Below are 25,100 nucleotides of genomic sequence, written 5' to 3'. Positions count from 1 at the left end.
CATCAGGTGGCCAAAGTATTGGAGTTTCAGCATCAGTCCTTCCAATGGATATTCAGGGTTGATTTCCTTTAGCATTGACTTGTTTGATTTCCTTGCAATGAAATATGACTTTTTGTTCCCAAGTTGGCTCTCTAACTTCTCTCTAGGGAAAAACAGAAGAATCAGGGTGATCACTTTTAAGGACGTTAGACTGTTTCATCCTAATATGCATTATAAAGATTTAGACATATCAATGATGAAAAATATTTATTTTCCCAAAACCAATACTTTTATTATATGCATAATAAAAGGCATGTAACATGGTTCCATTAGAACTAAGAGTCTTCTTCTTCACATATTTCCCAAATATCTTATTTTAAGTGGAGATCACTGTTATAATTCATTCTCTAGTTTCATTAGAAATAGAAAGCATGAATTGAGGCAGGCGCATTCCCATTATAAATGCTATATTAAAGTTTCTGAGTACTAATCTTCGTTACCATGACTTCATGTTTAACCACTTTCCACTGGGTGATAAAAACGTAGTAACAAGCGTAATTAATTTCACATATAATCCCTTTGATTTGAAAATGCAGAACCTAGAGCCTCTCTTCAATGATGATTGGGCACATTTACTGTTGGTTTTGGGTTGTTAACTGGACATCTGGGTTACATTTCCCTCCCTTGACCTGCTGTGACTTGCAGCAACTCATTTGAAATCTTTCATCTATAAGGTGTGATGGTTATGCAGACTCTGCCAACCCATGTCTCTCCCCGCCCCTCAACATTTCTTCTTGAGTACAGCTTTGAATGTTAACGATACTGTTCAAACATACAAAAATTCTAAAATAAGTTTTGATATTTTTATTATTAATAATTTCCTATGCTGCTTTAAAAAATTATTGTGATTTTTGTTGTTGTTGTTAAGTTGCTCAGTCATGTCTGACTCTTTGTCACTCCATGAACTGCAGCAGGCCAGGCTCCCCTGTCCTTCACCATCTCCTGGAGCTTACTCAAACTCATGTTCATTGAGTCGGTGATGCCATCCAACCATCTCATCCTCTGTCGTCCCCTTCTCCTCCTGCCCTCAATCTTTCCCAGCATCAGGGTCTTTTCTAATGAGTTGGCTCTTTGCATCAGGTGGCCAAAGTATTGAAGCTTCAGCTTCATCATCAGTCCTTTCAATGTTTATTGAGTTGATTTCCTTTAGAATTTAAAGCCACCAAATTTGACTTAAATGACAAATTCAATGGCTTGAAACAGAATGATTTTACTATCTTAAGTTTTAGAGGTCAGAAATCCAAAGCCCATTTTATTGGGCTAAAATCAAGATGTCAACCTTCCTTTTGGAGGTCCTGGCTGATAACCCTTTTTCTGGGGTCTAGAGGCCACCTGCATTCTGTGACCCACAGCCTCTTCCCCTCCATCTGCAGAGCCAGCAGGGTAGCATCCTGTCTTGTCTCTGACCTCTGCTTCCTTCCTTACATCTTCTCTCTCTGACTCTAATCCTCTTCTCTGCCTTTTAGAGGACATGCGGTTGATTACAGTGGATCCACCTGTATAATCCAGTACATATCCCCATGCCCCTGATCCTTAATTTAACCACCCCTGAACATTTTCTTCTGTACAAGTGCCAGGGATTCAGAGTTGGATATCTTTGGGGGCTGTTACTCAGCGTACCACGGTTGGTATGAAATTGTCCCTTTTCTGCCTTGAGTCACAGAGGCGGTCTTCCTTGTAGTTTCAGTTGAAAAGGATGTGGTGTTCCTGATTGATGGCTCCGAGGGTGTCAGGAGCGGCTTCCCACTGCTGAAGGAGTTCGTCCAGAGAGTGGTGGAGAGCCTGGACGTGGGACCAGACCGGGTGCGTGTGGCCGTGGTGCAGTACAGTGACCGGACCAGACCCGAGTTCTACCTGAATTCCTACATGGACCAGCAGAGTGTGGTCGGAGCCATCCGTGGGCTGACCCTGCTGGGCGGGCCGGCCCCCAACACAGGGGCTGCCCTGGAGTTCGTCCTGAGGAACATCCTGGTGGGCTCCGCTGGGAGCCGCATAGCAGAAGGTGTCCCCCAGCTCCTGATTGTCCTCACGGCCGACAGGTCTGGGGATGACGTGAGGGGCCCCTCTGTGGTCCTGAGGAGGGGAGGGGCCGTGCCCATCGGCATCGGCATTGGGAACGCTGACATCACCGAGATGCAGACCCTCTCCTTCGTCCCGGACTTCGCCGTGGTCATCCCCACCTTCCGGCAGCTGGGGACCATCCAACAGGTCATCTCGGAGAGAGTGACCCAGCTCAGCCGCGAGGAACTGAGCAGGCTGCAGGCGTCTGTCACCCCCTTGACGACTCCGGGTAAGGAGCCAATTCTCTGGCACTTCCTTCCTTAAAATATCTGGGGCTATTGGGACTGCGGGTTACAAAGGCCTCTCAGTTTTGTTTCCTCCTCCATGGGGTGTGGAAACTAGGCTTACATGAAGAATTAGGAGCCGCTTGGCCTTGGTGGCCAGAAACGACTTGGGGAGAGGCCGAGAGTCGTGTTTTTAGCCAAATTTAAGTCTCAAAAGAGAAGTGGGCTTGGTTTACAGTTCAGACCCCTAACTCTGCATGAAGGCTTCTGTGCTGATAACTGAAGAGAGGGGCCATCTAGTTGATAAAACTCCCGTGCAATGCCGGGTCCTCGTTACCCTTGGGGGTTCAGCTGGCAGCCTCCGATGGTCAGGGAAGGTGTTCATCCCAGTTGCCTCTGTCAAGCTTGGGCACCGTTTCTGAAATGTTGGTATTCTCAGAGCCCAAGTGTGAAGATGGCGTTTGAATTTGCTCATCGCAGAGAAGGGAGTGTCTGAACTGGCAGGAGGGCCGCCTGGCTCTTCTGACCTCGGCTTATTCTACTTCCTGTTCCGCTTCCCCAGGCTTGATGCAGAAGAAAGGGGGCTTAGATAGGCCCACCCTTCCAAGAAGGCCCACAGAGGAGCTCCTCTCCCTGGGGCCTCGGGTTGGGAGGGCACAGTGGAGAACAGGCACACACAACGTCACCCCTGCGTGGTTCACATGCCTCACAACAGCATCTGCATCCAGGGATGGGGAGGCTGGGGTCGGCAGGCGGGGAGGGAAGAGTGAAAGCAATCGAGAGAAAAGTAGATGCAGGAAACCATTAGGGCGGGTGAGAGAGGGGGCAGCGTCCCCTCGCTGGTGTCCACGCAGAACAGCACTCCCTGTGAGCCTTCCTTGGAATGTTCTACAGGGCTCACCATCCAATAAATTGGGGGAAGCTGTGGGATAAATGCAGTGAGGGTTTTGTTGGCTGTTCCCTAGTTGAAGTGTTTTATGTGTCCCCCATACAATAGGGGAGCACTTTCCAAAACTTGTTTGGCTGCAGGAATCTCTCTCTTTTTTTAGTTTTTATTTTATATTGGAACACCATTGATTTACAATGTTGTGTTTGCTTCAGATGTACTGCGGAGTGATTCAGTCATACATATACATATATCTGATCTTTTTAAAATCCTTTTCCCATTTAGGTTATCACAGCCTACTGAGTAGAGTTCTGTGTGCTCTATAGTAGGTTCTTGTTGGTTATTTTTTTAAATATAGTGGTGCGTATATGTCAACTCCAAACTCCGACTTTATCCCCCACCCCACCCACCACCTTTTTTGTGGTGCATTTGAGGCAGTGGCGCTCCCAGGAAGGCACTTTGGAAATGCTGGTATCGCGTGTGGCAGCTTCTTTAAACATAAGCACGTTTCTACAGCAGTGTGGCTCCTGGTCCGTTTGCTTTCCCCCTCTTCAGGATAACTATTTTCTACCTTTTCCTCATTCTGCTTCATCTACACCTTTCCCTCTTCAGTTAACTCTGAGCTGGTGATCTTGATTTCCATTTCACTGAGAAAGTATAAGTAAAATCAAAGAACATCTCTGCTTCCTCTAACAGTCTGCCTCCTCCCTATTCAAGAGTGCCTCCTGCAACTCTCCTGTCTCCTGCATCATTGATTCTCCGATGTACTGTATAGATCCTTTCATGATATGTACGCAGTGCCTTTTCTTCTCTCGTAAAAACCCTCTGGATGCCCTGCTCTCCCCTTCAGGAGGGTCCCGGTCTCCTTTTTTTTTTAATTAAAAAAAATTAATTTACTTCTTTTAATTAAATTGTATAATTTATACAATACTGTGTGGTTTTTGCCATACACTGACATGAATCAGCCACGGGTGTACATGAGTTCCCCGTCCTGAACCCCCCTCCCACCTCCCTCCCATCCCATCCCTCTGGGTTGTCCCCATGCACCGGCTTTGAGTGCCCTGTTTCATGCATCGAACTTGGACTGGCGATCTAGTTCACATATGGTAATATACGTGTTTCAGTATTATTCTCTCAAATCATCCCACCCTGGTCTCCTTTATAAGCATCATCTTCACTGCCTATAGTTCTCTCTGAACTCACCCTAGCCTGTTGTTAGCTCTCTCTGCTCCACAGAAAGTGTGCTGGGCAAAGCCCCTCCATCTGGCAAATCCCAGTGGTCAGTGTTGGGTGCTGTTACGCTTGACCCATGAGTGCCATCTGTCACAGCGGTGACCCCCTCCCTCCTAGAATGCCATGCTCCCTCGGTCCAGATTCGGCTCTTGTGTGTCTAGGTTCTTCCTCCTGCAGAGTCATCCTTCCTTATCCTCTGCTGGTTCTTCCTCTTCTCTCTTCCTCTTCTTCTCTTCATCACTGAATTCCCCAGGATCCTCTCCTGGGACTGGTGTTTTAACTTGAATAGTCTGAATTAGGACGCCTCGCCTGCCAGGTGGCAATTCTGTGACAAACTGGGAGGCGGCTCATTCGACACAAAGGCTCTGGTGCCAGTGGAGCTGAAGCCCTGTGATAACATTTGATTCACAGTGGTCAGCGGCAAGAGGGACGTGGTCTTTCTCATCGATGGGTCCCAGAGTGCTGGCCCCGAGTTCCAGTACATCCGAACGCTCATCGAGAGGCTGGTGGACTACCTGGATGTGGGCTTCGACACGACCCGGGTGGCGGTCATCCAGTTCAGCGATGACCCCAGGGTGGAGTTCCTGTTGAACGTCCACTCCAGCAAGGACGAGGTGCAGAACGCCGTGCGGCGGCTGCGGCCCAAAGGTGGGAGGCAGGTCAACGTTGGGGGTGCCCTGGAGTACGTGGCCAGGAACATCTTCAAGAGGCCCCTGGGGAGCCGGATTGAGGAGGGTGTCCCTCAGTTCCTGGTCCTCATTTCCTCCGGGAAGTCGGATGATGAGGTGGAGGACTCGGCCATAGAGCTCAAGCAGTTTGGCGTGGCGCCACTCACGATCGCCAGGAACGTGGACCAGGAAGAGCTGGTGAAGATCTCGCTGAGCCCCGAGTACGTGTTCTCAGTGAACACCTTCCGGGAGCTCCCCAGCCTGGAGCAGAAACTGCTGACACCGCTCACCACCCTGACTGCCGGGCAGATACAGCAGCTCCTGGCCAGCACGCGCTACCCGCCTCCAGGTGAGACTGGGTGTTGGCTATTGCTCTTTTGTTGTATCTTCTAAAAAAAAAAAATATATGTATATATATATATACACACACACACACACATATGCTGCTGCTGCTAAGTCGCTTCAGTTGTGTCAACTCTGTGCGACTCCGTAGACGGCAGTCCACTAGGCTCCCCCGTCCCTGGGATTCTCCAGGCAAGAACACTGGAGTGGGTTGCCATTTCCTTCTCCAATGCATGAAAGTGAAAAGTGAAAGTGAAGTCGCTCAGTCGTGTCTGACTCTTAGTGACCCCATGGACTGCGGCCCACCAGGGTCCTCCGTCCATGGGATTTTCCAGGCAAGAGTGCTGGAGTGGAGATATATATATATATATATATATATATATATATATATATGGGCTCAAAGGCCATGGTGCTCACAAGTAAAGCTAAGATAACAGACACCTGTGATGGAACCAGTTGGGACTGTGGCTTGTTGCAGGGAAGAAGGGCATCAGGAAGGCTGACGGCAGGATTTGAATTTGCCAAAGACGGTTTTGTGGAAGGCTTGAGGAAATGGGACTTTGCCCTGGACTGGATGTTGTTGAGAAGGGGGAGTAGTCCTTTGACTGGGTATCTTACTAACTCTCATGGCGTAAGTTGTAACTGGTAGAGAAACAGTGGTCACACCTGTGATCCAAGATGGGGGGCGGTATTTGGTTATTTTGTCTTCTTTTTGTCAGTGTTCAGACACAGAAAGAGCATGGCTTTCCCTGATGTTGTTGTTCTGTGAAATCTTTTGTGTTCCACTGGAGAATCCAGGGCCTGGCTGTGTGTGCTGGGGCAGCTTTTCTGTTTTCAACAAAAAATGGTTCTGTTCCACGACTTCCTCAGCTTTCGCTGTGCTGTTTTTCCACTAGAAGTGGCCAGTGTGTTACGAGGCAAAAGGTTGAATTTGTTGAGAGGCAAGATGTGAGCTATTTAATAAATGACATCCAGGAAGTACCTAGAAATCCAATTAATAGGAAGGTATGGTTTATCTTTCCTGAAAAGTGAAAACGTTAGTGGCTTAGTCATGTGACCGCATGGACTGTAGCCCACTAAACTCCTCTGTCCATGGAATTCTCCAGGCAAGAATACTAGAGTGGGTTGACATTTCCTTCTTCAGGGGTTCTTCCCACCCAGGGATCAAACCTAGATCTCCTGGGGTCTTCTTTACTATCTGAGCCACCAGGGTTCCTTATCTTTCCTAGGACTTTTGTTTGTTTAGTGAAAAAACTGATTCATGCAAAGAAGACAGGGAATAATAGCTAAAATGAAAACTTTGTATAAATGCTAGAGATAAGTGAGGAAAAAGAAATACTGTGAATCAAACACCCTGGGAGAGAGTTGGGTTTCTCCTGGCTGTCACTAGCTAAGTGGTGGCCTTTGTCCTCAGCTGTCTCTCTTTTCTTGTGTAATAATAAGAGATGTTGGTCTGGGTGATCTCAGTCTCTGCTGGTAGTAACAGGTCATGATTCATAGATTATGGTCACCCAGGATTTGTTTCTAAGCGCTATTGATTTTGAAAGAAGTTGTAACCCAGACTGCAAAGCCACCATTAAACTCAGAAAGGGGAAGTTTTGGAGAACTAACAATATTTCAAGAAGCAGAAATTGTTTTGATGCAAAAGGCCCAATATGTAATGGTTGATAGAAAACCTGGGAGATAAAGACACGCACATTGGCTGATAGTTTTCACGTTAATTAGCGTGATGGTGTAATGGAGTGCGAAGTTCAGAAATGAAACCAGATGCGCGCCAGTCCTGTGCTGAGCTTTCCTTTTCCTCACCCGCAGCTGTGGAGAGCGATGCTGCGGACATTGTCTTCCTCATCGACAGCTCTGATGGCGTGAAGCCGGATGGCATCGCACACATCCGGGACTTTGTTATCAGGATCGTGCGGAGACTCAACGTCGGTCCCAACAAAGTGAGAATTGGGGTCCTGCAGTTCAGCAACGACGTCTTCCCAGAATTTCAACTAAAGACCTATAAATCCCAGGCCAGCGTGCTGGATGCCATACGTCGCCTGAGGTTCAAAGGGGGGTCTCCTCTCAACACTGGCAAGGCTCTGGAATTCGTGGCGAGGAATTACTTTGTCAAGTCTGCCGGGAGCCGGATAGAAGATGGGGTGCCCCAACACCTGGTTCTATTTCTGGGTGGAAAATCCCAGGATGATATTTCCAGGTATTCCCAGGTGATAAAATCTGCAGGAATTGCGAGCTTAGGGGTTGGAGACCGAAATATTGACAGAACAGAGCTGCAGACCATCACCAGCGATCCCAGGCTTGTCTTCACGGTGCGGGAGTTCAGAGACCTCCCCAGCATAGAAGAAAGGATGGTGAATTCCTTTGGGTCCTCCGGGGTCACCCCTGCACCTCCGGGAGTGGACACACCCTCTCCTTCAAGGCCAGGTATGTGCTTGGGCCCTGGGACTACAAAGTGGTTATTATTTTATTTTTATTCAGTTTTAATTGAAGGGTAATTGCTTTATAATATTGAGTTGGTTTTTGCCATGTATCAACATGAATCAGCCATAGGTATACCCACAGCCCCTCCTTCTGGAACCTCCCTCCCACCTCCCACCCCGTCCCACCCTTCTGGGGTGTCACAGAGCACCGATTTGAGCTCCCTGCGTCATACAGCAAATTCCCACTGGCTATGCATTTTGCATATGGTAATGTATTTGTTTGCTGCTCTCCATTTGTCCCATCCTCTTCTTCCTCTGCCCCGTGTCCCTCTGTTCTCTGTGTCTGTCGCCATTGCTGCCCTCCAAATAGGTTCATCAGCACCATCGTTCTAGATTCCACGTATATGCATTAGTATATGACATTTATTTTTTTTACTTTCTGGCTTACTTCACTGTGTATAATAGGCTGTAGGTTCATCCATCTCATTAGAACTGGCTCACATGTGTTCCTTTTTATGGCTGCGTAATATTCCATCGTATATACATACCACAGCTTCTTTATCCATTCATCTGTCAATGAACATCTGGGTTGCTTCCATGTCCTAGCTATTGTAAATAGTGCTGTGATGAACATTGAGGTAACATATGTCCTTTTCAATTATGGTTTTCTCAGGGTATATGCCCAGTAGTGGGATTACTGGGTCGTATGGTAGTTTTATTCCTAGTTTTGTAAGGAATCTCCATACTCTTCTCCATAGTGGGTGCATTAATTTACATTTCTACCAACCATGCAAGAGAGTTCCTTTTCCTCCACACCCTCTCTAGCATTTATTGTTTGTAGATTTTTTGATGGTGGCCATTCTGAGGGAACACGAACTATTTTTTAATTGAAAAAAAGCAATCAGCATTCATTTTAATGATTTTCTTCTCTCAGATTTGTGGCAGTGATACTGTTAGAAATTAAATGTTTTTTTAGTTGCTAAGTCATGCCTGAGTCTTTGTGACCCCCCCCCACCCCCCGCCATGGACTGTAGCCTGCCAGGGTCCTCTGTCCATGGGATTTCCCAGGCAAGAATACTGGAGTATGGTGCCATTTTCTTCTCCTGGGGATCCCCACTCAGGGATCGAACCCAAGTCTCCTGCATTGGCAAGTTTATTCTTTATCACTGAGCCATCTGGGAAGTCCCTAGAAATTAAATACAAGAAGAATAACTCAGTTGAAATTGTAGGAGGAATAGAAGGAACCATTTCAGAAAGCAAAAGGTCCTTGCTTCTTCCATGAGTTTCCATGAGACTAGCTGTAGCCCTATTGAGATGCTCTGTAATAGTGCATCGAGGGTTAGCCACAGACTCATTGGCTCTCAGAATAAAGTGGCACCATTGAAGTTGTCCAGTCCATGCCCCTCCAAACATGATTGAAAGGCAGCCTCTGTCCTAGGTGGGACAGAGGCAACCCTCCTTCCTTGGGCTGAGTGCACCTCCCTGGGGGAATTGAGAGCTGTCCACCTATAGCTTTGACCTCATGCTCCTGAATCTGACCTTGGGTGCTGCCAAGAGCAAGTTGGGTTCCTCCACCAACCCATGTCTTTCTCAGCTCCTCCGCAGGTGATGGCCATGCAGACATCTGGAGCAAACGATTAGGGTTGCTTTTCCATGAGGCATCACATTCCACTTAGCTCTTTCATATCCTCCTTCTGTGCTGCTGGTGGGACATTCCACACTGCCCTGGATCTCCCTTCTCTCAATTCCATTCTCAAATCTTGGTTAGAATTGGGAAATTCTCTCCAACAAAGCACTGGCATGCTGTCTAGCAGTCCTCCGAAGGTGCATGCGGTCTGCTTCCTGTTTCCCAGTCTTTCTCCAGCCTTCCCTCGCCTTGCCTCTAGGACATGTCCCCCCTACTGCCAGACACTGTCCTTTCTTTTGACCAGGGAGAAAGACCCCAGTGGCATAAACACTTGATGCCATGGACTGGTGAATCCGTGGCATAACCCCATTTAGCATGGGATAACTGGGGATCTGCTGAGTCCTCACAGCTCCTTTCCTTTCACTTAGATAATTTATCATTTATCTTCTTGTTTTGGGCATGATGGTTTGAGAGCTGTGAATCTGGTAACTATAGAGTCATGGACTAGAGCCGAGGTGTTCACGGTGAATGAATGACAGGAAGGCCTTATTTTAATCATTTTCTGCTTGGTGATTTTGTTCTGGGTATGGAAATTGAATTTCCCCTTTTCTCATTGTCATCAACTTTAGAGAAGAAGAAAGCCGACATTGTGTTCCTGCTGGATGGTTCCATCAATTTCCGGAGAGACAGTTTCCAGGAAGTGCTCCGTTTTGTGTCAGAAATTGTGGACACGGTTTATGAAGGGGGCGACTCCATCCAGGTGGGGCTGGTCCAATACAACTCTGACCCCACCGACGAGTTCTTCCTGAAGGACTTCCCCACCAAGCAGCAGATTATCGACGCCATAAACAAGGTGGTCTACAAAGGGGGGAGGCACGCGAACACCAAGGTGGGCCTGGAGCACCTGCGGCGGAACCACTTCGTGCCCGAGGCGGGCAGCCGCCTGGACCAGAGGGTCCCGCAGATCGCCTTTGTGATCACGGGGGGCAAGTCGGTGGAGGACGCTCAGGAGGCAAGCATGGCGCTCACGCAGAGAGGCGTCAAGGTGTTTGCGGTGGGCGTAAGGAACATCGACTCGGAGGAGGTTGGGAAGATAGCGTCCAACAGCGCCACGGCCTTCCGGGTGGGGAACGTCCAGGAGCTGTCGGAACTGAGCGAGCAGGTTTTGGAAACTCTGCACGATGCAATGCATGAGACCTTATGTCCAGGCGTGACTGACGTTTCCAAAGGTAACGTCCTTTAGGTGCATATATTCAATCTTGTCTTTTCAATGCTGGCACGTTATCTGGTTGCCCAGATGCCCAGTGCTGGCCTTGGGTCTCCTGCAGCACCTGCTGCTTCTGGGACTGACTTACATCCATGTGGTTGGGTCCTGGTTGTCACCTGCCTCTGAGATAGGATGTGTTTCCTGGATAGGAGTGGACGTCTGTCTTTTCTTGCTCTTACCAGATTTACCCGTCCTGTCTAATCCTCTAAATAATTCAGACTGATTGATGTCTATTTCAATTTGTAGGTTCCTTAGATTATTTGAGACCAGAGTGTTTGAATTCTCAAGTGTGTTTAATCTAAAGCCGACACTTGGGATGCATCTAGACACTGGCTATATTCTGTGCTAGGGCTGATTAAGTCCCCAAAGCCAACATACTAAAATGCCAACAGTTTTGGTTCCTAAGAGTCAGTATGCATTTTCCCGGTGAGAGAGGCAGATCCAGTTGCTTCTCAGAGTTCGTACACAGACGATCTCATCTTGCCCTTGAGTGAGCGTGTTCCCTGTCCGCGTCCCCAGCTGTGCCTGTACGTTGAAAGTGTCTCAGCAGCTTGACTTTGAGCTCATGGCCTGCTTCTCCCTTTATAGCCTGTAACTTGGATGTGATTCTGGGCTTCGATGGTTCAGGAGATCAGAATGTCTTTGTGGCTCAGAAGGGCCTCGAGCCCAAGGTGGACACCATCCTGAGGAGAATCAGTCAGATGCAGAAGATCAGCTGCAGCGGCAGCCAGCTGCCCACCGTGCGGGTGTCTGTGGTGGCCCTCACGCCCTCGGGCCCCGTCGAGGCCTTTGACTTTGCTGAGTACCAGCCGGAGCTGTTTGAGAAGTTCCAGAACATGCGTGCCCAGCACCCCTACGTCCTCACTGCGGACACGCTGAAGCTCTACCAGAACAAGTTCCGGCAGGCCTCGATGGACAACGTGAAGGTCAGGGCGGCCGCCGCGTTTCTACTTCCTGTGTCACCTCTCAGTTTTACTGACGCCCTGAAAGCCCCATCCCCAAACTGTTCTTCTGTGGATGTTCTTCATGTTTGGTGGGGTTGGTGGTGCCTGTGTATAAGAGTCCTTTATCATCAACTGAGCTGAAATGAAATATCTTTGTTTTACTAAAGCTCTTAAAAAAAAACAAAACTTGAAAATCAGTAATTAAGCTTGAATGAGTTGAATTTGTGACTAATGCATGTTTAACCATAGCCCTGCCCTTTAAATATGTTATGTTCTCTATTTGTATATAATTTTATCTCTCTTTCTATGTTTGTACACACACACACACACACATCAGTTCTCCAGGGCTGCCATAACAGAGCTCCGCAGGCGGGGTGGCTTAAACAACAGTAATTTGTTCTCTCGCAGCCTGGGAGGCTGGAGGTCTGGGATCGGGGGGAGGCAGGGTAGTTTTTTGGGAGGTCTCTCAACTGGGCTTGGAGACGGCGTTGTCTCTTCTGTCTCCATGTGGTTTCCCCTCTCTGTGTCTGTGTCCCATCACCTCTTCTTAGAAGGACACTGGCCACATTGGATGAGAGCCCACTCTGATGACCTCATTTACTTCATTGCCTCTTTAAAAGCCCTGTTGCCACATACAGTCACACTCTGAAGCCCTGAGGGTTAGGACTTCAAACTGTGACTTTCAGAGGGACGCAGTCCAGCCCATAACACACATGCACACCCCTTCCCCCCACACACATGTGAAGCTACGTCCCCTAAATAAAGAGGATGAGATAAAATTTTTATTTCCATTGTTGCTGGTGCTTTTTAATAAATCAAGCCCTGCAACATACCCATTTATTTTATATCCCATCTATTGCACAGTATCAAGGAACTATGAATAGGGGGTAATTGGTTTTCAACCTTGGCCCCCTGTTTCCTCCACCGTGAAGTGAAAGATTTTAACTGGCTAATGTTCCTTGCAAGGGTCTGTGATGTTTCTTTTTAATTTCAGCTGGGTTTTCACACATCTTTTATCTTCAGGTGGTCATTCATTTTACCGATGGAGTGGATGGGGATCTGGCTGATTTACAAAGAGCATCAGAGGAACTCCGACAAGAAGGTGGGTTCTGGGGGGTTTCTACAAATGGGAAGCAGGTGCACTGCTGGGCTGGAGAGTTTGCTAACAGACCCTGTGGGGCAGCGGCTTGTCCTGCGGGCACCTCTGTCCAGCATCTTGGTCCTCTTTCACCTGCCTGAGGCCATGGGATGAACCAGCAAGTACCCCTCACATAGACCAAAGTCCTGATACAGACCCCATGGTGTCCTAGGCTCATTCATGTGGTACAACATCTAGAAAGCTTGATGCTTTTGCAAAATAACATGAAGTTTTGATTCATTTGGCTGTATCGTTTAACTTAGGAATTACTGTGTTTTGGGTTTGTAGTTATCACAGCTCAAAAATAGTATAATGTTAGGCAAAGTTAACATAAAATAATGAAAGTATACTTCCCAAATTTATTGTGACTGGTTTGCAGTGGTACCTGTTACCAGATGTACTGTTTGATCATTTGCTTTGGAATTTGATAGCACTGACGATCGAAAAAGTAAGTGCTAACGTCAGAGGTTTAAGAAGAATTTATGGAAGCATGACTTAGCTCAGGAATGTTCAGCTTATTAGCTTGCTCCTCCAGAGCAATGGAGAGGAAGCTCCTGTCATCTGATTTTGGAGGCGTGGGATTTCAGCCTTCCCACGGCACATCTGTGTTAGGTGGGACCGGAACTTGAGCATTTATGTGTGTCATAAAGGACAGTGTCGATTCCTGTAGTCACGTCCATCAGTGCGCTTTTTGACACCTTGGGAACAATTGCTCAGAGGAGTACAGAGTTCTAGTATTGCAGCTCTGCAGAACAGCCAATAGTGTGATTACATGTGTGTCAGTTAAAGGTCAACTTTTATTTATTTGTTTTATTATTTTTAACTGGAGGATAATTGTCTTACAGTGTTGTATAGGTTTCTGCTGTACACCACCACGAGACCAGTCATGTCATATACATATTCCCTCCCTCTTGAGCCTCCCTTTCCCTTCCCATCCACCCCTTCAGGTCATCACAGAGCGCCAGGCGGGGCTCCCTGTGTTATACAACAGCTTCCCACTAGTTATTAATATCTATTTTACACGTGAGAGTGTGTGTATCAGTGCTGCTTTCTCAGTTCGTCACACCCTCTCCTTCCCTTGCTGTGTTTGTAAGTCCATTCTCTATGTCTGTATGTCTCCATTCCTTCTCTGCAGATAGGTTCATCAGGGCCATTTTTCTAGATTCCATATATGCGTGTTAATATACGATATCTGTGTTACTCTTTTTGACGTACTTCCCTCTGTGTAACAGGCTCCAGGCTCATCCACCTCACTACAAAGCCAAATGTTTATACTGAAGTTTTCTTTAAAAAATAGAGGTGGGAGGAAAGCGCTGTGTTTCTTGAACGCCCACGTGAGCAGTCTTAAGTGGACCTGTCCCCGCAGGTGTCCGAGCTCTGATCTTGGTGGGCCTCGAACGCGTCGCCAACTTGGAGCAGCTCATGCAGCTGGAGTTCGGGCGAGGGTTCACGTACAACCGGCCCCTGAGGCTGAACTTGCTGGACCTGGACTACGAACTAGCCGAGCAGCTTGTGAGTGTTTTGTGTGTCTACATGTTGGTCTAGATGCCGCAGGTTGGGGCATCCCAGGATAATACAGTCCGTTATCACCAGGCAAATGGAGGAGAGACTCCTGGGTGGGCAGTTTAACTCATCTGATTCACTAGGGACCTGCTTTGTTGCCACCACACGAGTCCTCGGAAGGGAGCTCTCTGAGGACTGGAAAGACAGCCACCTGGGAGACGGGTGTCCAGGCAGCGTTGCCTCAGAGTGGCCTCTACGTCGTGAACGAGGCGTTTTCCCCTTTATAAGACGGCTGAGAAGACATAACATTGAGATCGACCCGCTCCAAGCCAAAAACAGGGAAGACAAGAGTAGGCAGGAAAGAGAGATCATCTCTGGGTGGAAAGGGGCTTCTGTCGCCTTCTCTTCTAGTTTTCTTTGCTGCAAATGAGGACAGACCATGAGGCTTCCTAATCCCCCTGAGTTCAACCTCTCAGCTGGTGGGTTTAACTCCTGGGCTAGGGGTGAGCCTGGGGGTTTTGGGGTGTGGGCCTGAGTGTTCAACTCAGAGACTCTTTGGCGGAGGCAGCAGTGAACTGCAGAATTCAGTGACTCTGCCCATTCTTTCCTTCCTGCCTTCTTCCTAGGACCGGAGTTAGGATTTTTTTTTTTTTTTTGAGTGGAAGGAGGTTAGTGGACAAATTTTGGACTTGGGAGAGCGTGAAAATTCTAGGAAATTCACTACAAGCAAATGCATTGACCCTCATGAGTTCAGCAGGTGGAAATATGTCCTGGGTGTGCGCTTTCCCACATGAGGCCAGGGGCTGGGCTGGGAGGTCGTGTCCAGGGTGTCTGATGGATGTTGGAGGCCTTGGTGACCAGAGGTTGGGGTGCTCATGGCTCAGGCAGGGACCCCACCCCATGGCCACTCCTAGGCCTTCTCTCAAGGCAGGTACCCTGTTCTGTGACTCTGCCCAGGGCTCAGGGAAAGACATTTGGTCTGCTCTAAAACCCTCTTCCATCCTGGACGTCTGCAAGGGTTTGTTAGGCTTTGCTTTTTGCAGCTTAAAAATGTCTATGTTATACTTAGCAACTGAAGCTTGACTATCTATGCTGGAAACTTTAGAAGTAAGGCCCAGCCTTAGGTGAATATTTTATGAATAGGATGTATTATCTTTGGTGGCTCTTCAGACTCTGTTTGTGACATCCCATAGCATGCTGAAGGCTAAGTCTTCGAGGAAATGCCACTGGGAGTGATGTCATTTCTTGCTGTGAATGCCACATTCCTCAGACTTACGATTTTTTCCTAGGCAGTTACTGAGGGGTGAACTTTGCCTTTTGTCTCGGTAGGACAACATTGCTGAGAAAGCCTGCTGTGGGATTCCCTGCAAATGCTCTGGACAAAGAGGAGACCGAGGGCCCATAGGCAGCATCGGGCCAAAGGTAGGTGGCTTTACCCTCTTTTTCACCTGAGACTAGCTTCAGAGCTGGCACTGCTCCGGCTGAGAGATTTCTCCACTGTCGCAGCAGGGAGATGGAGGGGAAGGAACAGGAATAGCTGTGCTGTAGGACGGGGGGTCTGAGGGGCAGACCCTTCCCCGTGTCTGCTCCTGCTTCCCTTTCCATAGGGTTCAGTTCTGCATTGTAGCTTTATTTTATAAAACCATGTTGAGACCAGGGGCATCATTGACTGGCAGCCTCACTATGATGGTCAGCACGATTCTTTGCATTTGCTTCTAAGTTACAGGACTTCACACAGTATTTCTTGGTAGATCAAGAACCTTAAAGATCCTGATAGAATAATTGCACTGAAATAATGTGTAGAAAGCTGTCACGTTCAAGGGACACCTAACACATGGCTCTACTGCGTGAAGGAGGATCAGGGAGATGCTTAGGTAGGAAACAAAGAAAACCACAGCTCTTAACCAAGGAACTGGTGACTTTGTTCTAGGGCATTCCTGGAGAAGATGGCTACCGAGGTTATCCTGGTGACGAAGGTGGACCTGTAAGTCAACGTTGCTTTATTCCTTAAGTCTTTATTCCCTCCTTGTTCCTTACATGTTGGGACTGAATTGTGGAGTTCATCTGTTTCATTTCCGATCTTTTCCACTGGGAAAACCATGAATTCCTATCTGTCTTAACAACTCGACTCGGAGCTCTGTGCTACAGGAACTGGTCTGATGCATGTGGGTATGAAGTGTAGGTCTTCACTTGTTCCATCTCAGAAGGGGGACAGAGTGGCTTTGGAGACAGAGGGCCACTGGGGATACCAAACCCAGCATCTACCAAATTCAGATACCCAGGCGAGAGGCGAGGGGGGTGGATTGGGGTGCAGGAGAAACCTTGGCAGGATTTTAGGGGTGGCACCCTTTGAGAGGAGTCTCCCCGAGGGCGGTTGGGTTATCAGGAGCCGAGGCGTCCAGTGGGGGTGGGTGGAATCTGCAGCAGGGCCTTTGGGAAGCAGAACCTGTCCCAGAAGTGACTTGAGAGGTTTTTGAGAACCGACAAGGCCCAGCCTTGGGATGGAGATAGAGAGCTCCTGGTGGGGATAGAGAGGTCCTGGGGTGGGGATAGAGAGCTCCTGGTGGGGATAGAGAGCCCCAGTGGGAGGGCTGGAAGGTCGTCCCAGGAAGGACAAAGGTCTGGAAGGACTGGAAGCCACCAAGGTCCCATCAGCAGAGCTGGGTGTCAGCGCTGGGCCTGGACCTCACTGGAGAACTGAAACCAGGGACCACACTGAGGAGCAGCCAGCCTGAGGGCCCTCCACGGGGCCAGTCCTCACCAGATGGAGCCCCCCAGGGCCTGCTCGTCCTCCACCCGCCAGGAGGTGCCCTGTGCTGCTGACTGCCCCAGACCGTCTCCCTCCGGGGCAGGGAGCTGCAGGTTCCAGGCCCAGTGCAGCGAGGCTGGAGGCCCGCCTGGCACGTCACCCATCAGCCCCGCCTAATGCAAGCCCTCCTCAAGGATGCCCGCTCGGTGGGCACACTCGACAAGAAGTTCCAACCTGCAGATCCCCTTTGTATCTCCCCACAGGGTGAACGCGGTCCTCCTGGCGTGAACGGCACTCAAGGTTTCCAGGGCTGCCCCGGGCAGAGAGGAGTCAAGGTAGAGTGTGGGTGCCCCTCGGTGTGGGGAGGGGACCCCTGCAGCCCCGCACGTGTGCAGAGGGAGACAGCTCCTCCCAGAGCCTTCTGGGGGAGGAAGATGCCCGCCCGGCTTCTCTGCTCAGCGCTGGGCAGCCAGTGGCCTCGCATGGAGGCGGCCCCGGGCCTGGCGGGTTCAGGAGCACAGGCCACGTTGGGAGGGGAACCTGAGGTTGGAGAGACAAGTTGCCTGTGGCAATGTGAAGCGACCAGCAGGTACTGACAGGACAGAGAGAACCTGGGCTGGGCAGAGAGAGGGCCAGTGCCGAGTCTGTAAAGCCCTGCACCTGGGGGGAGTGAGGGAAATGGGGGGCGGAGCTCGAGAGAGGCCTCCCGCGCTGGAAGTTTCTGTGTGTGAAATACTTGGATCAAGGGCAGATGAATCTTCTCCATCTGCTGGAGTTTGGGAGCCCGTGTCAAAGGACCGGCCCCCATGCTGCGGTGCTACCAAGGGCCTCCTCGGAGCTCCTGCCCCTGGCCTCAGTGCCCCTGCTCCCGGGGGGCCAACAACACCCACGTACTCAGGTCCAGGCAGGTTAGCCTTATAATCCCCTTGTGATGGAGAGAAAGCTATCCCAACAGGTGAATCTCTAACACTGAATTTTTAAAGCCCGTGCTTCGTGTTGGGGACGGGGGAGGTCAGCCCTTAGCCTGCTCTGGCCTACCCTCTCCAGCCTCCAGGAAGGAGCTCACTTTCCTTCTTCCCTTCCCTTCCAGGGCTCTCGTGGATTCCCGGGAGAGAAGGTACTTCAGCCTGGTTTTCTTTGTATGTTTAAAACTTTCCCGGTATTCTGCCAGATTTTGCACTCACTCGTGTGTCTTGTCCCCTGACAGGGTGAATTAGGAGAAATTGGACTGGATGGTCTTGATGGTGAAGATGTAAGTGAGTTTCCACTCTTAAGTCCAAACCGCTTGGGCCTGAAGATGCTGGTGACTGATCCATCAGCCTACGGCAGACATTGCGCCAGGAGTGACATTTTATTGTTGTCTTTGGCAGGGCGACAAAGGGCTGCCCGGTACTTCTGGAGAGAAAGGGAGTCCAGGAAGGAGGGTAAGCATATGTCTAGAGTGTGGCTGTCCTGGAAAAGCGACAAATATTTCACTCAACGATGATTTCTTTTACTTGTGTATAAGACCGCTTCCTCTGGGCAGCCTTCCCTGACCTCCTCTTGGGGTGCGTTCTTGGCATCTCCTAGGTCCCCTGTCAGTCATGACATGTTTATGTTGTCTTTTCTTGTTTGGAGAGTATGTCCCATGGGGCAAGACCTGAGTGTGTTTTGTTGAAATAAGTCCCCACCGCCTGATGCAGCGCAGGTCCCCATAAGTACTTGGGGGTTACCTGAAATGCTTGGGGATAGTTTTACCTTTGTGGCAGATGCGTAAATGGTAAATGCTGCAACATTGTTCAGTTTAAGATCTGTGGTGGGACGAACGCAATTTTGAGGGCGAGATGAAAATGCAAGACTGATTCTCAGGCTCTGCTTGTGGTTCTTATTTAGGGCGACAAAGGACCCAAAGGCGACAAAGGGGAGAGAGGCGATGTCGGGATCAGAGGCGACCCGGTAAGGACGCTGCTCTTCTTCACTCATACGGGACTTGAGCCTGGGGAAGGGGGTGTGGGGAGAAGGGATCAGAGGCGACCCGGTAGGGACTTGAGCCTGGGGAAGGGGGTGTGGGGAGAAGGGATCAGAGGCGACCCGGTAAGGACGCGGCTCTTCATCACTGACGCGAGACTTGAGCCTGGGGAAGGGGTGTGGGGAGGACCGGTAAGGGGCGCGGCTCTTCATCACTCATACGGGACTTGAGCCTGGGGAAGGGGTGTGGGATGCCGGGATCGACCCGGTAAGGGGCGCTGCTCTTCATCACTGACTCGAGACTTGAGCCTGGGGAAGGGGTGTGGGATGTCGGGATCAGAGGCGACCAGGTAAGGGACGCTGGCTCTTCATCACTGATACGAGACTTGAGCCTGGGGAAAGGGGTGTGGGGAGAAGCGGATTGAAAGGAAGGATTTCACTGTTGAAATTGCTTTAAAGCATGCTGGCAAAATATGTGGTTTGTCCTTTTCTTAGAATTTTGGGGTGGCTAGATATGTCTCTATTCTCTAACTGCAAGATAATTCTTTGCAAAGCCTTTCCTATTAAGACCCAAGAAGCTTCCCTAAAGTGTGGTCTTGGGATGCTTTAAGTTTGGGTTAGAGAAAGAGAAGCGTTTACAGCTTTTCCTGTTTTATGGGGCTATAAAACCTGTCAGCAAGTGACCACCACTGGGCCAGCCTCTTGGGGTCCAGACAGGATGAGGCAAGTGTGAACCTGGCCCCCGTCCTCCCCAGGAGAAGGAACAGGGAGGAAGAGCCATCATCCCCCACCCCATTTGGGGCTCAGAGCGATTGCTGACCCCACAGCAAGCTCTGTCGGGTGGGATGGGCATTACCTGAACGGGATGTGGCTGAAGCACTGAGTTGCAGACGTCACTGCAATTTTCTTGGTCCCTGGTCCCCCGCAGCAGTGGCTTTCTGCATACGTGACTTATTCCCCACCTGTGCTCTTTTCAGGGCAATTCAGGACAGGACAGCCAGCAGAGAGGAGCCAAAGGAGAAACCGGAGACATCGGCCCCGTGGTACAGTGCTCTGCACACCTAGACCCTCCCTGCGCTGTGGGCCCGGGGGGCTAGCCTCGTCCTGGGTCATTGCCAGCCCTGGGGGCTGTGGATGGGGGCCTTGAGGCTGTGGGTGCATAAGGTCGAGGTCAGGAGCAGAGAGCCTGGAAGCCAGCATGCGTGCTTGAGAAGGGGTCTCCGAGGGGAACCCAAACAGCCCCTCCCAAGAGGGGCTTCTTCTGGGCGGAGTTTGTGCCACCCCTAGATGTTTCCAGAAAGTACACGTCAAGCCAAAGCCTCGTGGGGGGCAGAGGGCACCTGTGTCTGAGGTATCCCTGGCATGGGCGACCGGCCCTCTCTGTATGCACCCCGTCCCCCGGCGTCTTGGGCAGAATTTGAGTTACACAGTCTTCTTTGTGGAGAATCTTACATCAGTTTTCTTTCCCATGCCAGGGTCTCCCTGGGAGAGACGGGGTGTCTGGAGGGCCTGGAGAACCCGGGAAGAGCGTGAGTGTCTCCTGGGGCTTGGGGTGGGGGGGACTTTGAAATATTTGCCTAACTCTGCCAGACTTCCTACTCAGAGCTACTGAGCAACTTTTTATTGGGGGAATTAAGGGATTTTGGAAGCCACCTGTTGCTGCTTCTACATACCCTTTGTCATTATCATTTACTCTTGACCCATCCCGAGTCTGCTTCCCTCCCCTCCCAAAACAGACCAAAGGGTTAAGTCACTCAGTCCTGTCCGGTTTTAGGGACCCCAGGGACTGTAGCCTGCCAGGGCCCCCTGTCCATGGGATTCTCCAGGCAAGAGAGAATCTCCCACTGGAGTGGGTTGCCATGCCCTTCTCCAAAACAGACCAAACAGACACTTTAAAAAGTAATAACTTTGCTGCTTTTGACTATTCGGCCAGGCTTTATCCCACTGAATAATTAAAAAATCCAAACAGAAATACAGAAAGAGTGAGGGGATTAGGGGTAGGGAGGCAGACGGGGTGTATGTTTATTTTGTTTGATAATTGTTTGTTGTTCTTCTGCTGCTGTAAGTCAAGCAGTGAATCCAGAGCCAGATTTCCAGTGAAATGCTTCTCACAGCTGCTTTTCCAAGGCATTTCAGAAATGCCTGTTGCAGACCACTCACTGCCTCGTCTTTGTCTTAAAGAATTGCTGAGGTCAGAGGGGGATGGATGATCATTGAGAAGCCATTTGAATGCTTCCAGGGCCCAGGGGGTACCCGGAGCTTGGACCCTCTAGCTGGAAGAAGATGGTCCAGAAGCTTGTGAATCCTTAGTCAGTTCAGGGTGCTGGTGGGTGCCTGAGACAGGTGTTTGCTCAGCATTTTGCTGGGGATGGTGGTGGGGGGGTTGAGACCGGGGCCCCCTCTGCTGTGTCCCCTGGGGAAGTCACACGCTGCGGGATCCACAGTTGGATCACCCAAGGGTGTCTGCTGACGGCGGCTTTTAAAAGAAACAACTCTTACCTGTAAGCAGATGATACGCTATGGGCATCACCTTACTTTTAACGTTCAGCAGAAAACTTAAATTTTGAAAACTGCTCTCTTAGAAGGCTCGAGTGTAATTTTTGAGTAATACTGTTGATCTATACAATGGTAAGCAGTGAGGAAACACTCTACTGTTGGGCTGTCCAGCTCTGTGAACAGAGGCAAAACTTGTTTCCATGATGAGCACAGAACTCAGTTGTATTTCTAAGCATGGATAGAAACTTGGGGTTTGAGTTCTGTGTGGTCAAGTTGGGACTTGTTTTGGGAGCTCCCCAAGTGAGGCTCACACTGAGATGAAAGATGTCCTCTCCTGGGCTGCCTCCTGTCCCGTGAGGCCCGAGCACAGGTGACCTCCGGTAATACTCAGGGATGACTGTGAGGAGTGAGCAGATTGTGCCCTGTGGAGGCCTGGCTGCACCTCTCCCACCTGTCCATGGTTCGTCCCTAGACGGAGGCTCAGGTCTTCGCTAGAGGAGCTGCCATTGCAGTGAGTCACGGCAGAGCGGTGGCCCCAGAATATCACCGCGCTGGTCCATGGCAGGCAGTGGGCGTGCTTCTTGGGTTGAGGAAGCAGACGGGCCATGCCCGTCACAGGCTGGCTGATGACAGGCTCTGGAATTCCACCTCCTAACCTCGCAAAGATGTGTCCAGGATGGGTGCCCACCCCAAACCTTTCCACCAAAAAGGAAGAAGTCACAAGGCGGGAGTTCTTGGAGCACGCGCAAGCGTGGCACGGTTATTTGCACTAAGGTTCGCTTCTGGAGCGTCGGGGAAGATGCTGCCAAGTCTTGGGCTCAAACCGAGACAGCCGGGCTTTTAGGTCAGTGCACATGCACTCCGGACACGTTACTTAGCCGAGTGTGTGTTATAGTTGGCCAGGACAGTGTGGAGAGTCTGGGGCTTCCTTCCATTATAATTGCCATCTTACCTCTCCCTCCAGTTAGGAAAATGCAAGAAAAATAGCCAGGTCGGCATTCCTGTTTTCTTGAAACTGGCTGGGGCCACGTAGCCCGAGGACTCCTTGTTTTGCTTGGCAGGTCTGAAGTCACTCTCAAATCTTCCATTTAGATGATTGACAAGGGCAGCGTGGGAGCACAGCTTTCCCTCGGGGAGGGCTGGCGGGTGGGGAAGGTGTCACTTGGTGAGAGTTTCCTGCGGGCCAGTAGGCACAGCGTCTGGCTCCCAGCGGGTGTGGTGAAGGTGCCCAGTCTCCCCCTGCCTCCCCCTCACAGTTATGTGGTTTCTCCCCAGGGTGGCTTTGGCCGAAGGGGACCAGCGGGAGCTAAGGTAAAGCCTCTACGCCGCCGTCTCCTTGATGTCATCTCCGTATAACTCACCGGGGGCTTCCAGGGGCTGGCCCTCCCGTCCCACCCAGAGGGGGGGACTCTCTCTTTCACCATCGAGGCTTGTGGCTCCAACAGCAGCTTTCCTACCATCTCCTTGAATTTAGCCTTTTCTGCAAAGGCTTGGGAAAATCTTGATGATGCAGTGAGAATGATTATCAGAATGAAAGTGGCTGTGGGAACGGGGGATGGAGGAGAGGGGACGGAAAAGAGGCAGGAGGCCGTGTCCTGGATATCTCCTGCTGGGGATGTGCCCACTTACTGGTCTCAGTGGCTCTGCCTCTCAGCTGTCTCTGTGAGACACGTGTGGGCCGAAATAGCTTCATGTCATGAAGTCATCTTGAGGAAAAGGTGAGATGAGCGGGGCAATCAATTCTAAGGGTGCCAAGTGACAACTGGCTCCGTGTGTCCAATGCCTCTCCCTGGAGCTGCAGTGTTACTTCTGACCCCCCGCAACCACTGGGACAGTTCCCTGCACCCTCCTCCAGATGTGACCGGAGCACAGATGGCTGACCTCTCCCTGCCTCTTCTCTCCTCTCAAAGGGCAACCAGGGCGGCCCCGGCCAGCAGGGCCCTGTAGGAGAGCAGGGGACCAGAGGCGCACAGGTCAGTACCCCGGCATGCCTGCGTATCCTGTGATACGTTCCCAAATGTCTCGCTGTTGTTGTTTAGTAGCTAAGTCGTGTCCGACTCTCGGCGACCCCATGGACTGTGGCCCACCAGGCTCCTCTGTCTGTGGGATTCTCCAGGCAAGAATACTGGAGTGGATTGCCATTTCCTCCTCCAGGGGATCTTCCCAACCCAGAGATCAAACCTGCGTCTCTTGCATTTCCTGCATTGGCAGGTGGATTCTTTACCACTGAGCCACGTCTTGCCGTGTATTTTTTTTTAATTGAGGTGACAATCAGTTTGCAAAATTGAACACAAAATTTAATCTTTTGAAGGGGCACTGAGAGCATTCCCAGCGTTGCCCAAGCAGCATCTCTATCAGGTTTCAAAGCATGATTATTGTCCCTCAAGGAGACACTGTGCCCGTTAAGCAGTCATGCTGCATCCCGCCCTCCCAGCTCCTGGCAACCACCAATTCCCTTTCTGCCTTGGTGGACTGGCATCTTCGGAACCTTTTATACAAACAGAAGCATTTACCAGGTGGCCTTTTGTGTCTGGCTTCCTTCACTCAACGTTGCGTTTTTGAGGTTTATCCACGATGTGGCCTGCGCCAGGGAGCCGTTCCTTCCTGTGCAGAGTAACCTCCCGTTGTGTGGGTCCTGTGGTGGTCGTGGTGGGTCACCTCCACGCAGCGCTTACGTGGGCATCTTACTTCTCCAGGGTCCGCCTGGTCCCACCGGTCCTCCAGGCCTGATTGGTGAACAGGGCATTCCCGGACCTCGGGTAAGTCTGGCTTGGACCTTGAGTAAGTCCGTCTTGACCCCTCTTTCGCTAAATAGCCAGCATGGATAGCCCGTGTTTCGTGGGTGGTAGGACCCCTCAGCCCAACACTTTCGTAACACAGACCTCAGTTCTCATAGCAACTGGCTCATCCACCCTGAGGAAGTTAGATATTGTTTTTCTTGGGGCTTTTTGGGCTAAGTCCCAGTGGACATAAGCTGGGTGGGTATCCCTCACTGCAGAAGTCTTAGGGTGGACTCAGGAAGTCAGATGAATCTACTAAGATGCTCAGATTACACCGTACTGCTGGAAATTATTTCTGTGCTTTGATATTCTGTGTAAGGAAATTCTCCTACCCTTAAGTGTGATGTGGAAGGTGGTCCTTAAACTTGCCACCACGGCAGACGTCAGCATCTGTCTCAGCTGTTAGCGATGATGAGCAGAAGCAAGTTGGTGTAGCTGAGGCTGGCCTGGCTGCCCTCACACCCACACTGTGGTGTCCCTGGGGTCTGCTGTGATCCTGAGGGAGCCATCCTACTGTTTGTTAGAGAAAATAGTCATGACTAACAAAGCAACGAAGAACTGACCCCAGGCTATGTAAACGCCCAGAAGTGTTTTACAGGGGCAGCAGGAACTTCGTGAGAACCGCTATTTGCTTGGGAAGTCTTTCCTCAATTTGAAATCTGATAGATACCTATTTTTAAAGCTTGTGTTTTCTCTAACATATATTTAAGCTCTGATTAGTCAATTCTTTTTTGATGATGCAGAGGTGAGGTGAAACTCTTCAAATAGCAAGC

General features: G+C 50.2%; 1 protein-coding gene across 7 annotated transcripts in view; it reads left to right on the top strand.

The window, feature by feature from the left end:
- COL6A3 (collagen type VI alpha 3 chain) overlaps nucleotides 1-25,100 on the top strand; it is a 90,876-nt gene that overhangs the window by 34,560 nt on the left and 31,216 nt on the right. For all 7 annotated transcript variants that reach the window (XM_027537998.1, XM_027537997.1, XM_027538000.1 and 4 more), the window contains 19 exons: nucleotides 1,721-2,329; nucleotides 4,855-5,460; nucleotides 7,266-7,880; nucleotides 10,133-10,732; nucleotides 11,359-11,696; nucleotides 12,738-12,816; nucleotides 14,219-14,364; nucleotides 15,685-15,777; nucleotides 16,286-16,339; nucleotides 17,368-17,439; nucleotides 18,195-18,221; nucleotides 18,312-18,356; nucleotides 18,475-18,528; nucleotides 18,977-19,039; nucleotides 20,029-20,094; nucleotides 20,527-20,580; nucleotides 22,823-22,858; nucleotides 23,458-23,520; nucleotides 24,244-24,306. In XM_027537998.1, coding sequence (XP_027393799.1) covers nucleotides 1,721-2,329; nucleotides 4,855-5,460; nucleotides 7,266-7,880; nucleotides 10,133-10,732; nucleotides 11,359-11,696; nucleotides 12,738-12,816; nucleotides 14,219-14,364; nucleotides 15,685-15,777; nucleotides 16,286-16,339; nucleotides 17,368-17,439; nucleotides 18,195-18,221; nucleotides 18,312-18,356; nucleotides 18,475-18,528; nucleotides 18,977-19,039; nucleotides 20,029-20,094; nucleotides 20,527-20,580; nucleotides 22,823-22,858; nucleotides 23,458-23,520; nucleotides 24,244-24,306 — 3,683 coding nt within the window. The remainder of the gene's footprint in view (nucleotides 1-1,720; nucleotides 2,330-4,854; nucleotides 5,461-7,265; nucleotides 7,881-10,132; nucleotides 10,733-11,358; nucleotides 11,697-12,737; nucleotides 12,817-14,218; nucleotides 14,365-15,684; nucleotides 15,778-16,285; nucleotides 16,340-17,367; nucleotides 17,440-18,194; nucleotides 18,222-18,311; nucleotides 18,357-18,474; nucleotides 18,529-18,976; nucleotides 19,040-20,028; nucleotides 20,095-20,526; nucleotides 20,581-22,822; nucleotides 22,859-23,457; nucleotides 23,521-24,243; nucleotides 24,307-25,100) is intronic.

Source organism: Bos indicus x Bos taurus, chromosome 3, assembly GCF_003369695.1.
Source record: "Bos indicus x Bos taurus breed Angus x Brahman F1 hybrid chromosome 3, Bos_hybrid_MaternalHap_v2.0, whole genome shotgun sequence".
Lineage (NCBI taxonomy): Eukaryota > Metazoa > Chordata > Mammalia > Artiodactyla > Bovidae > Bos > Bos indicus x Bos taurus.
The sequence above is the reverse complement of the archived record's forward strand: the minus strand, read 5'-3'. Positions and strand labels throughout refer to the sequence as shown.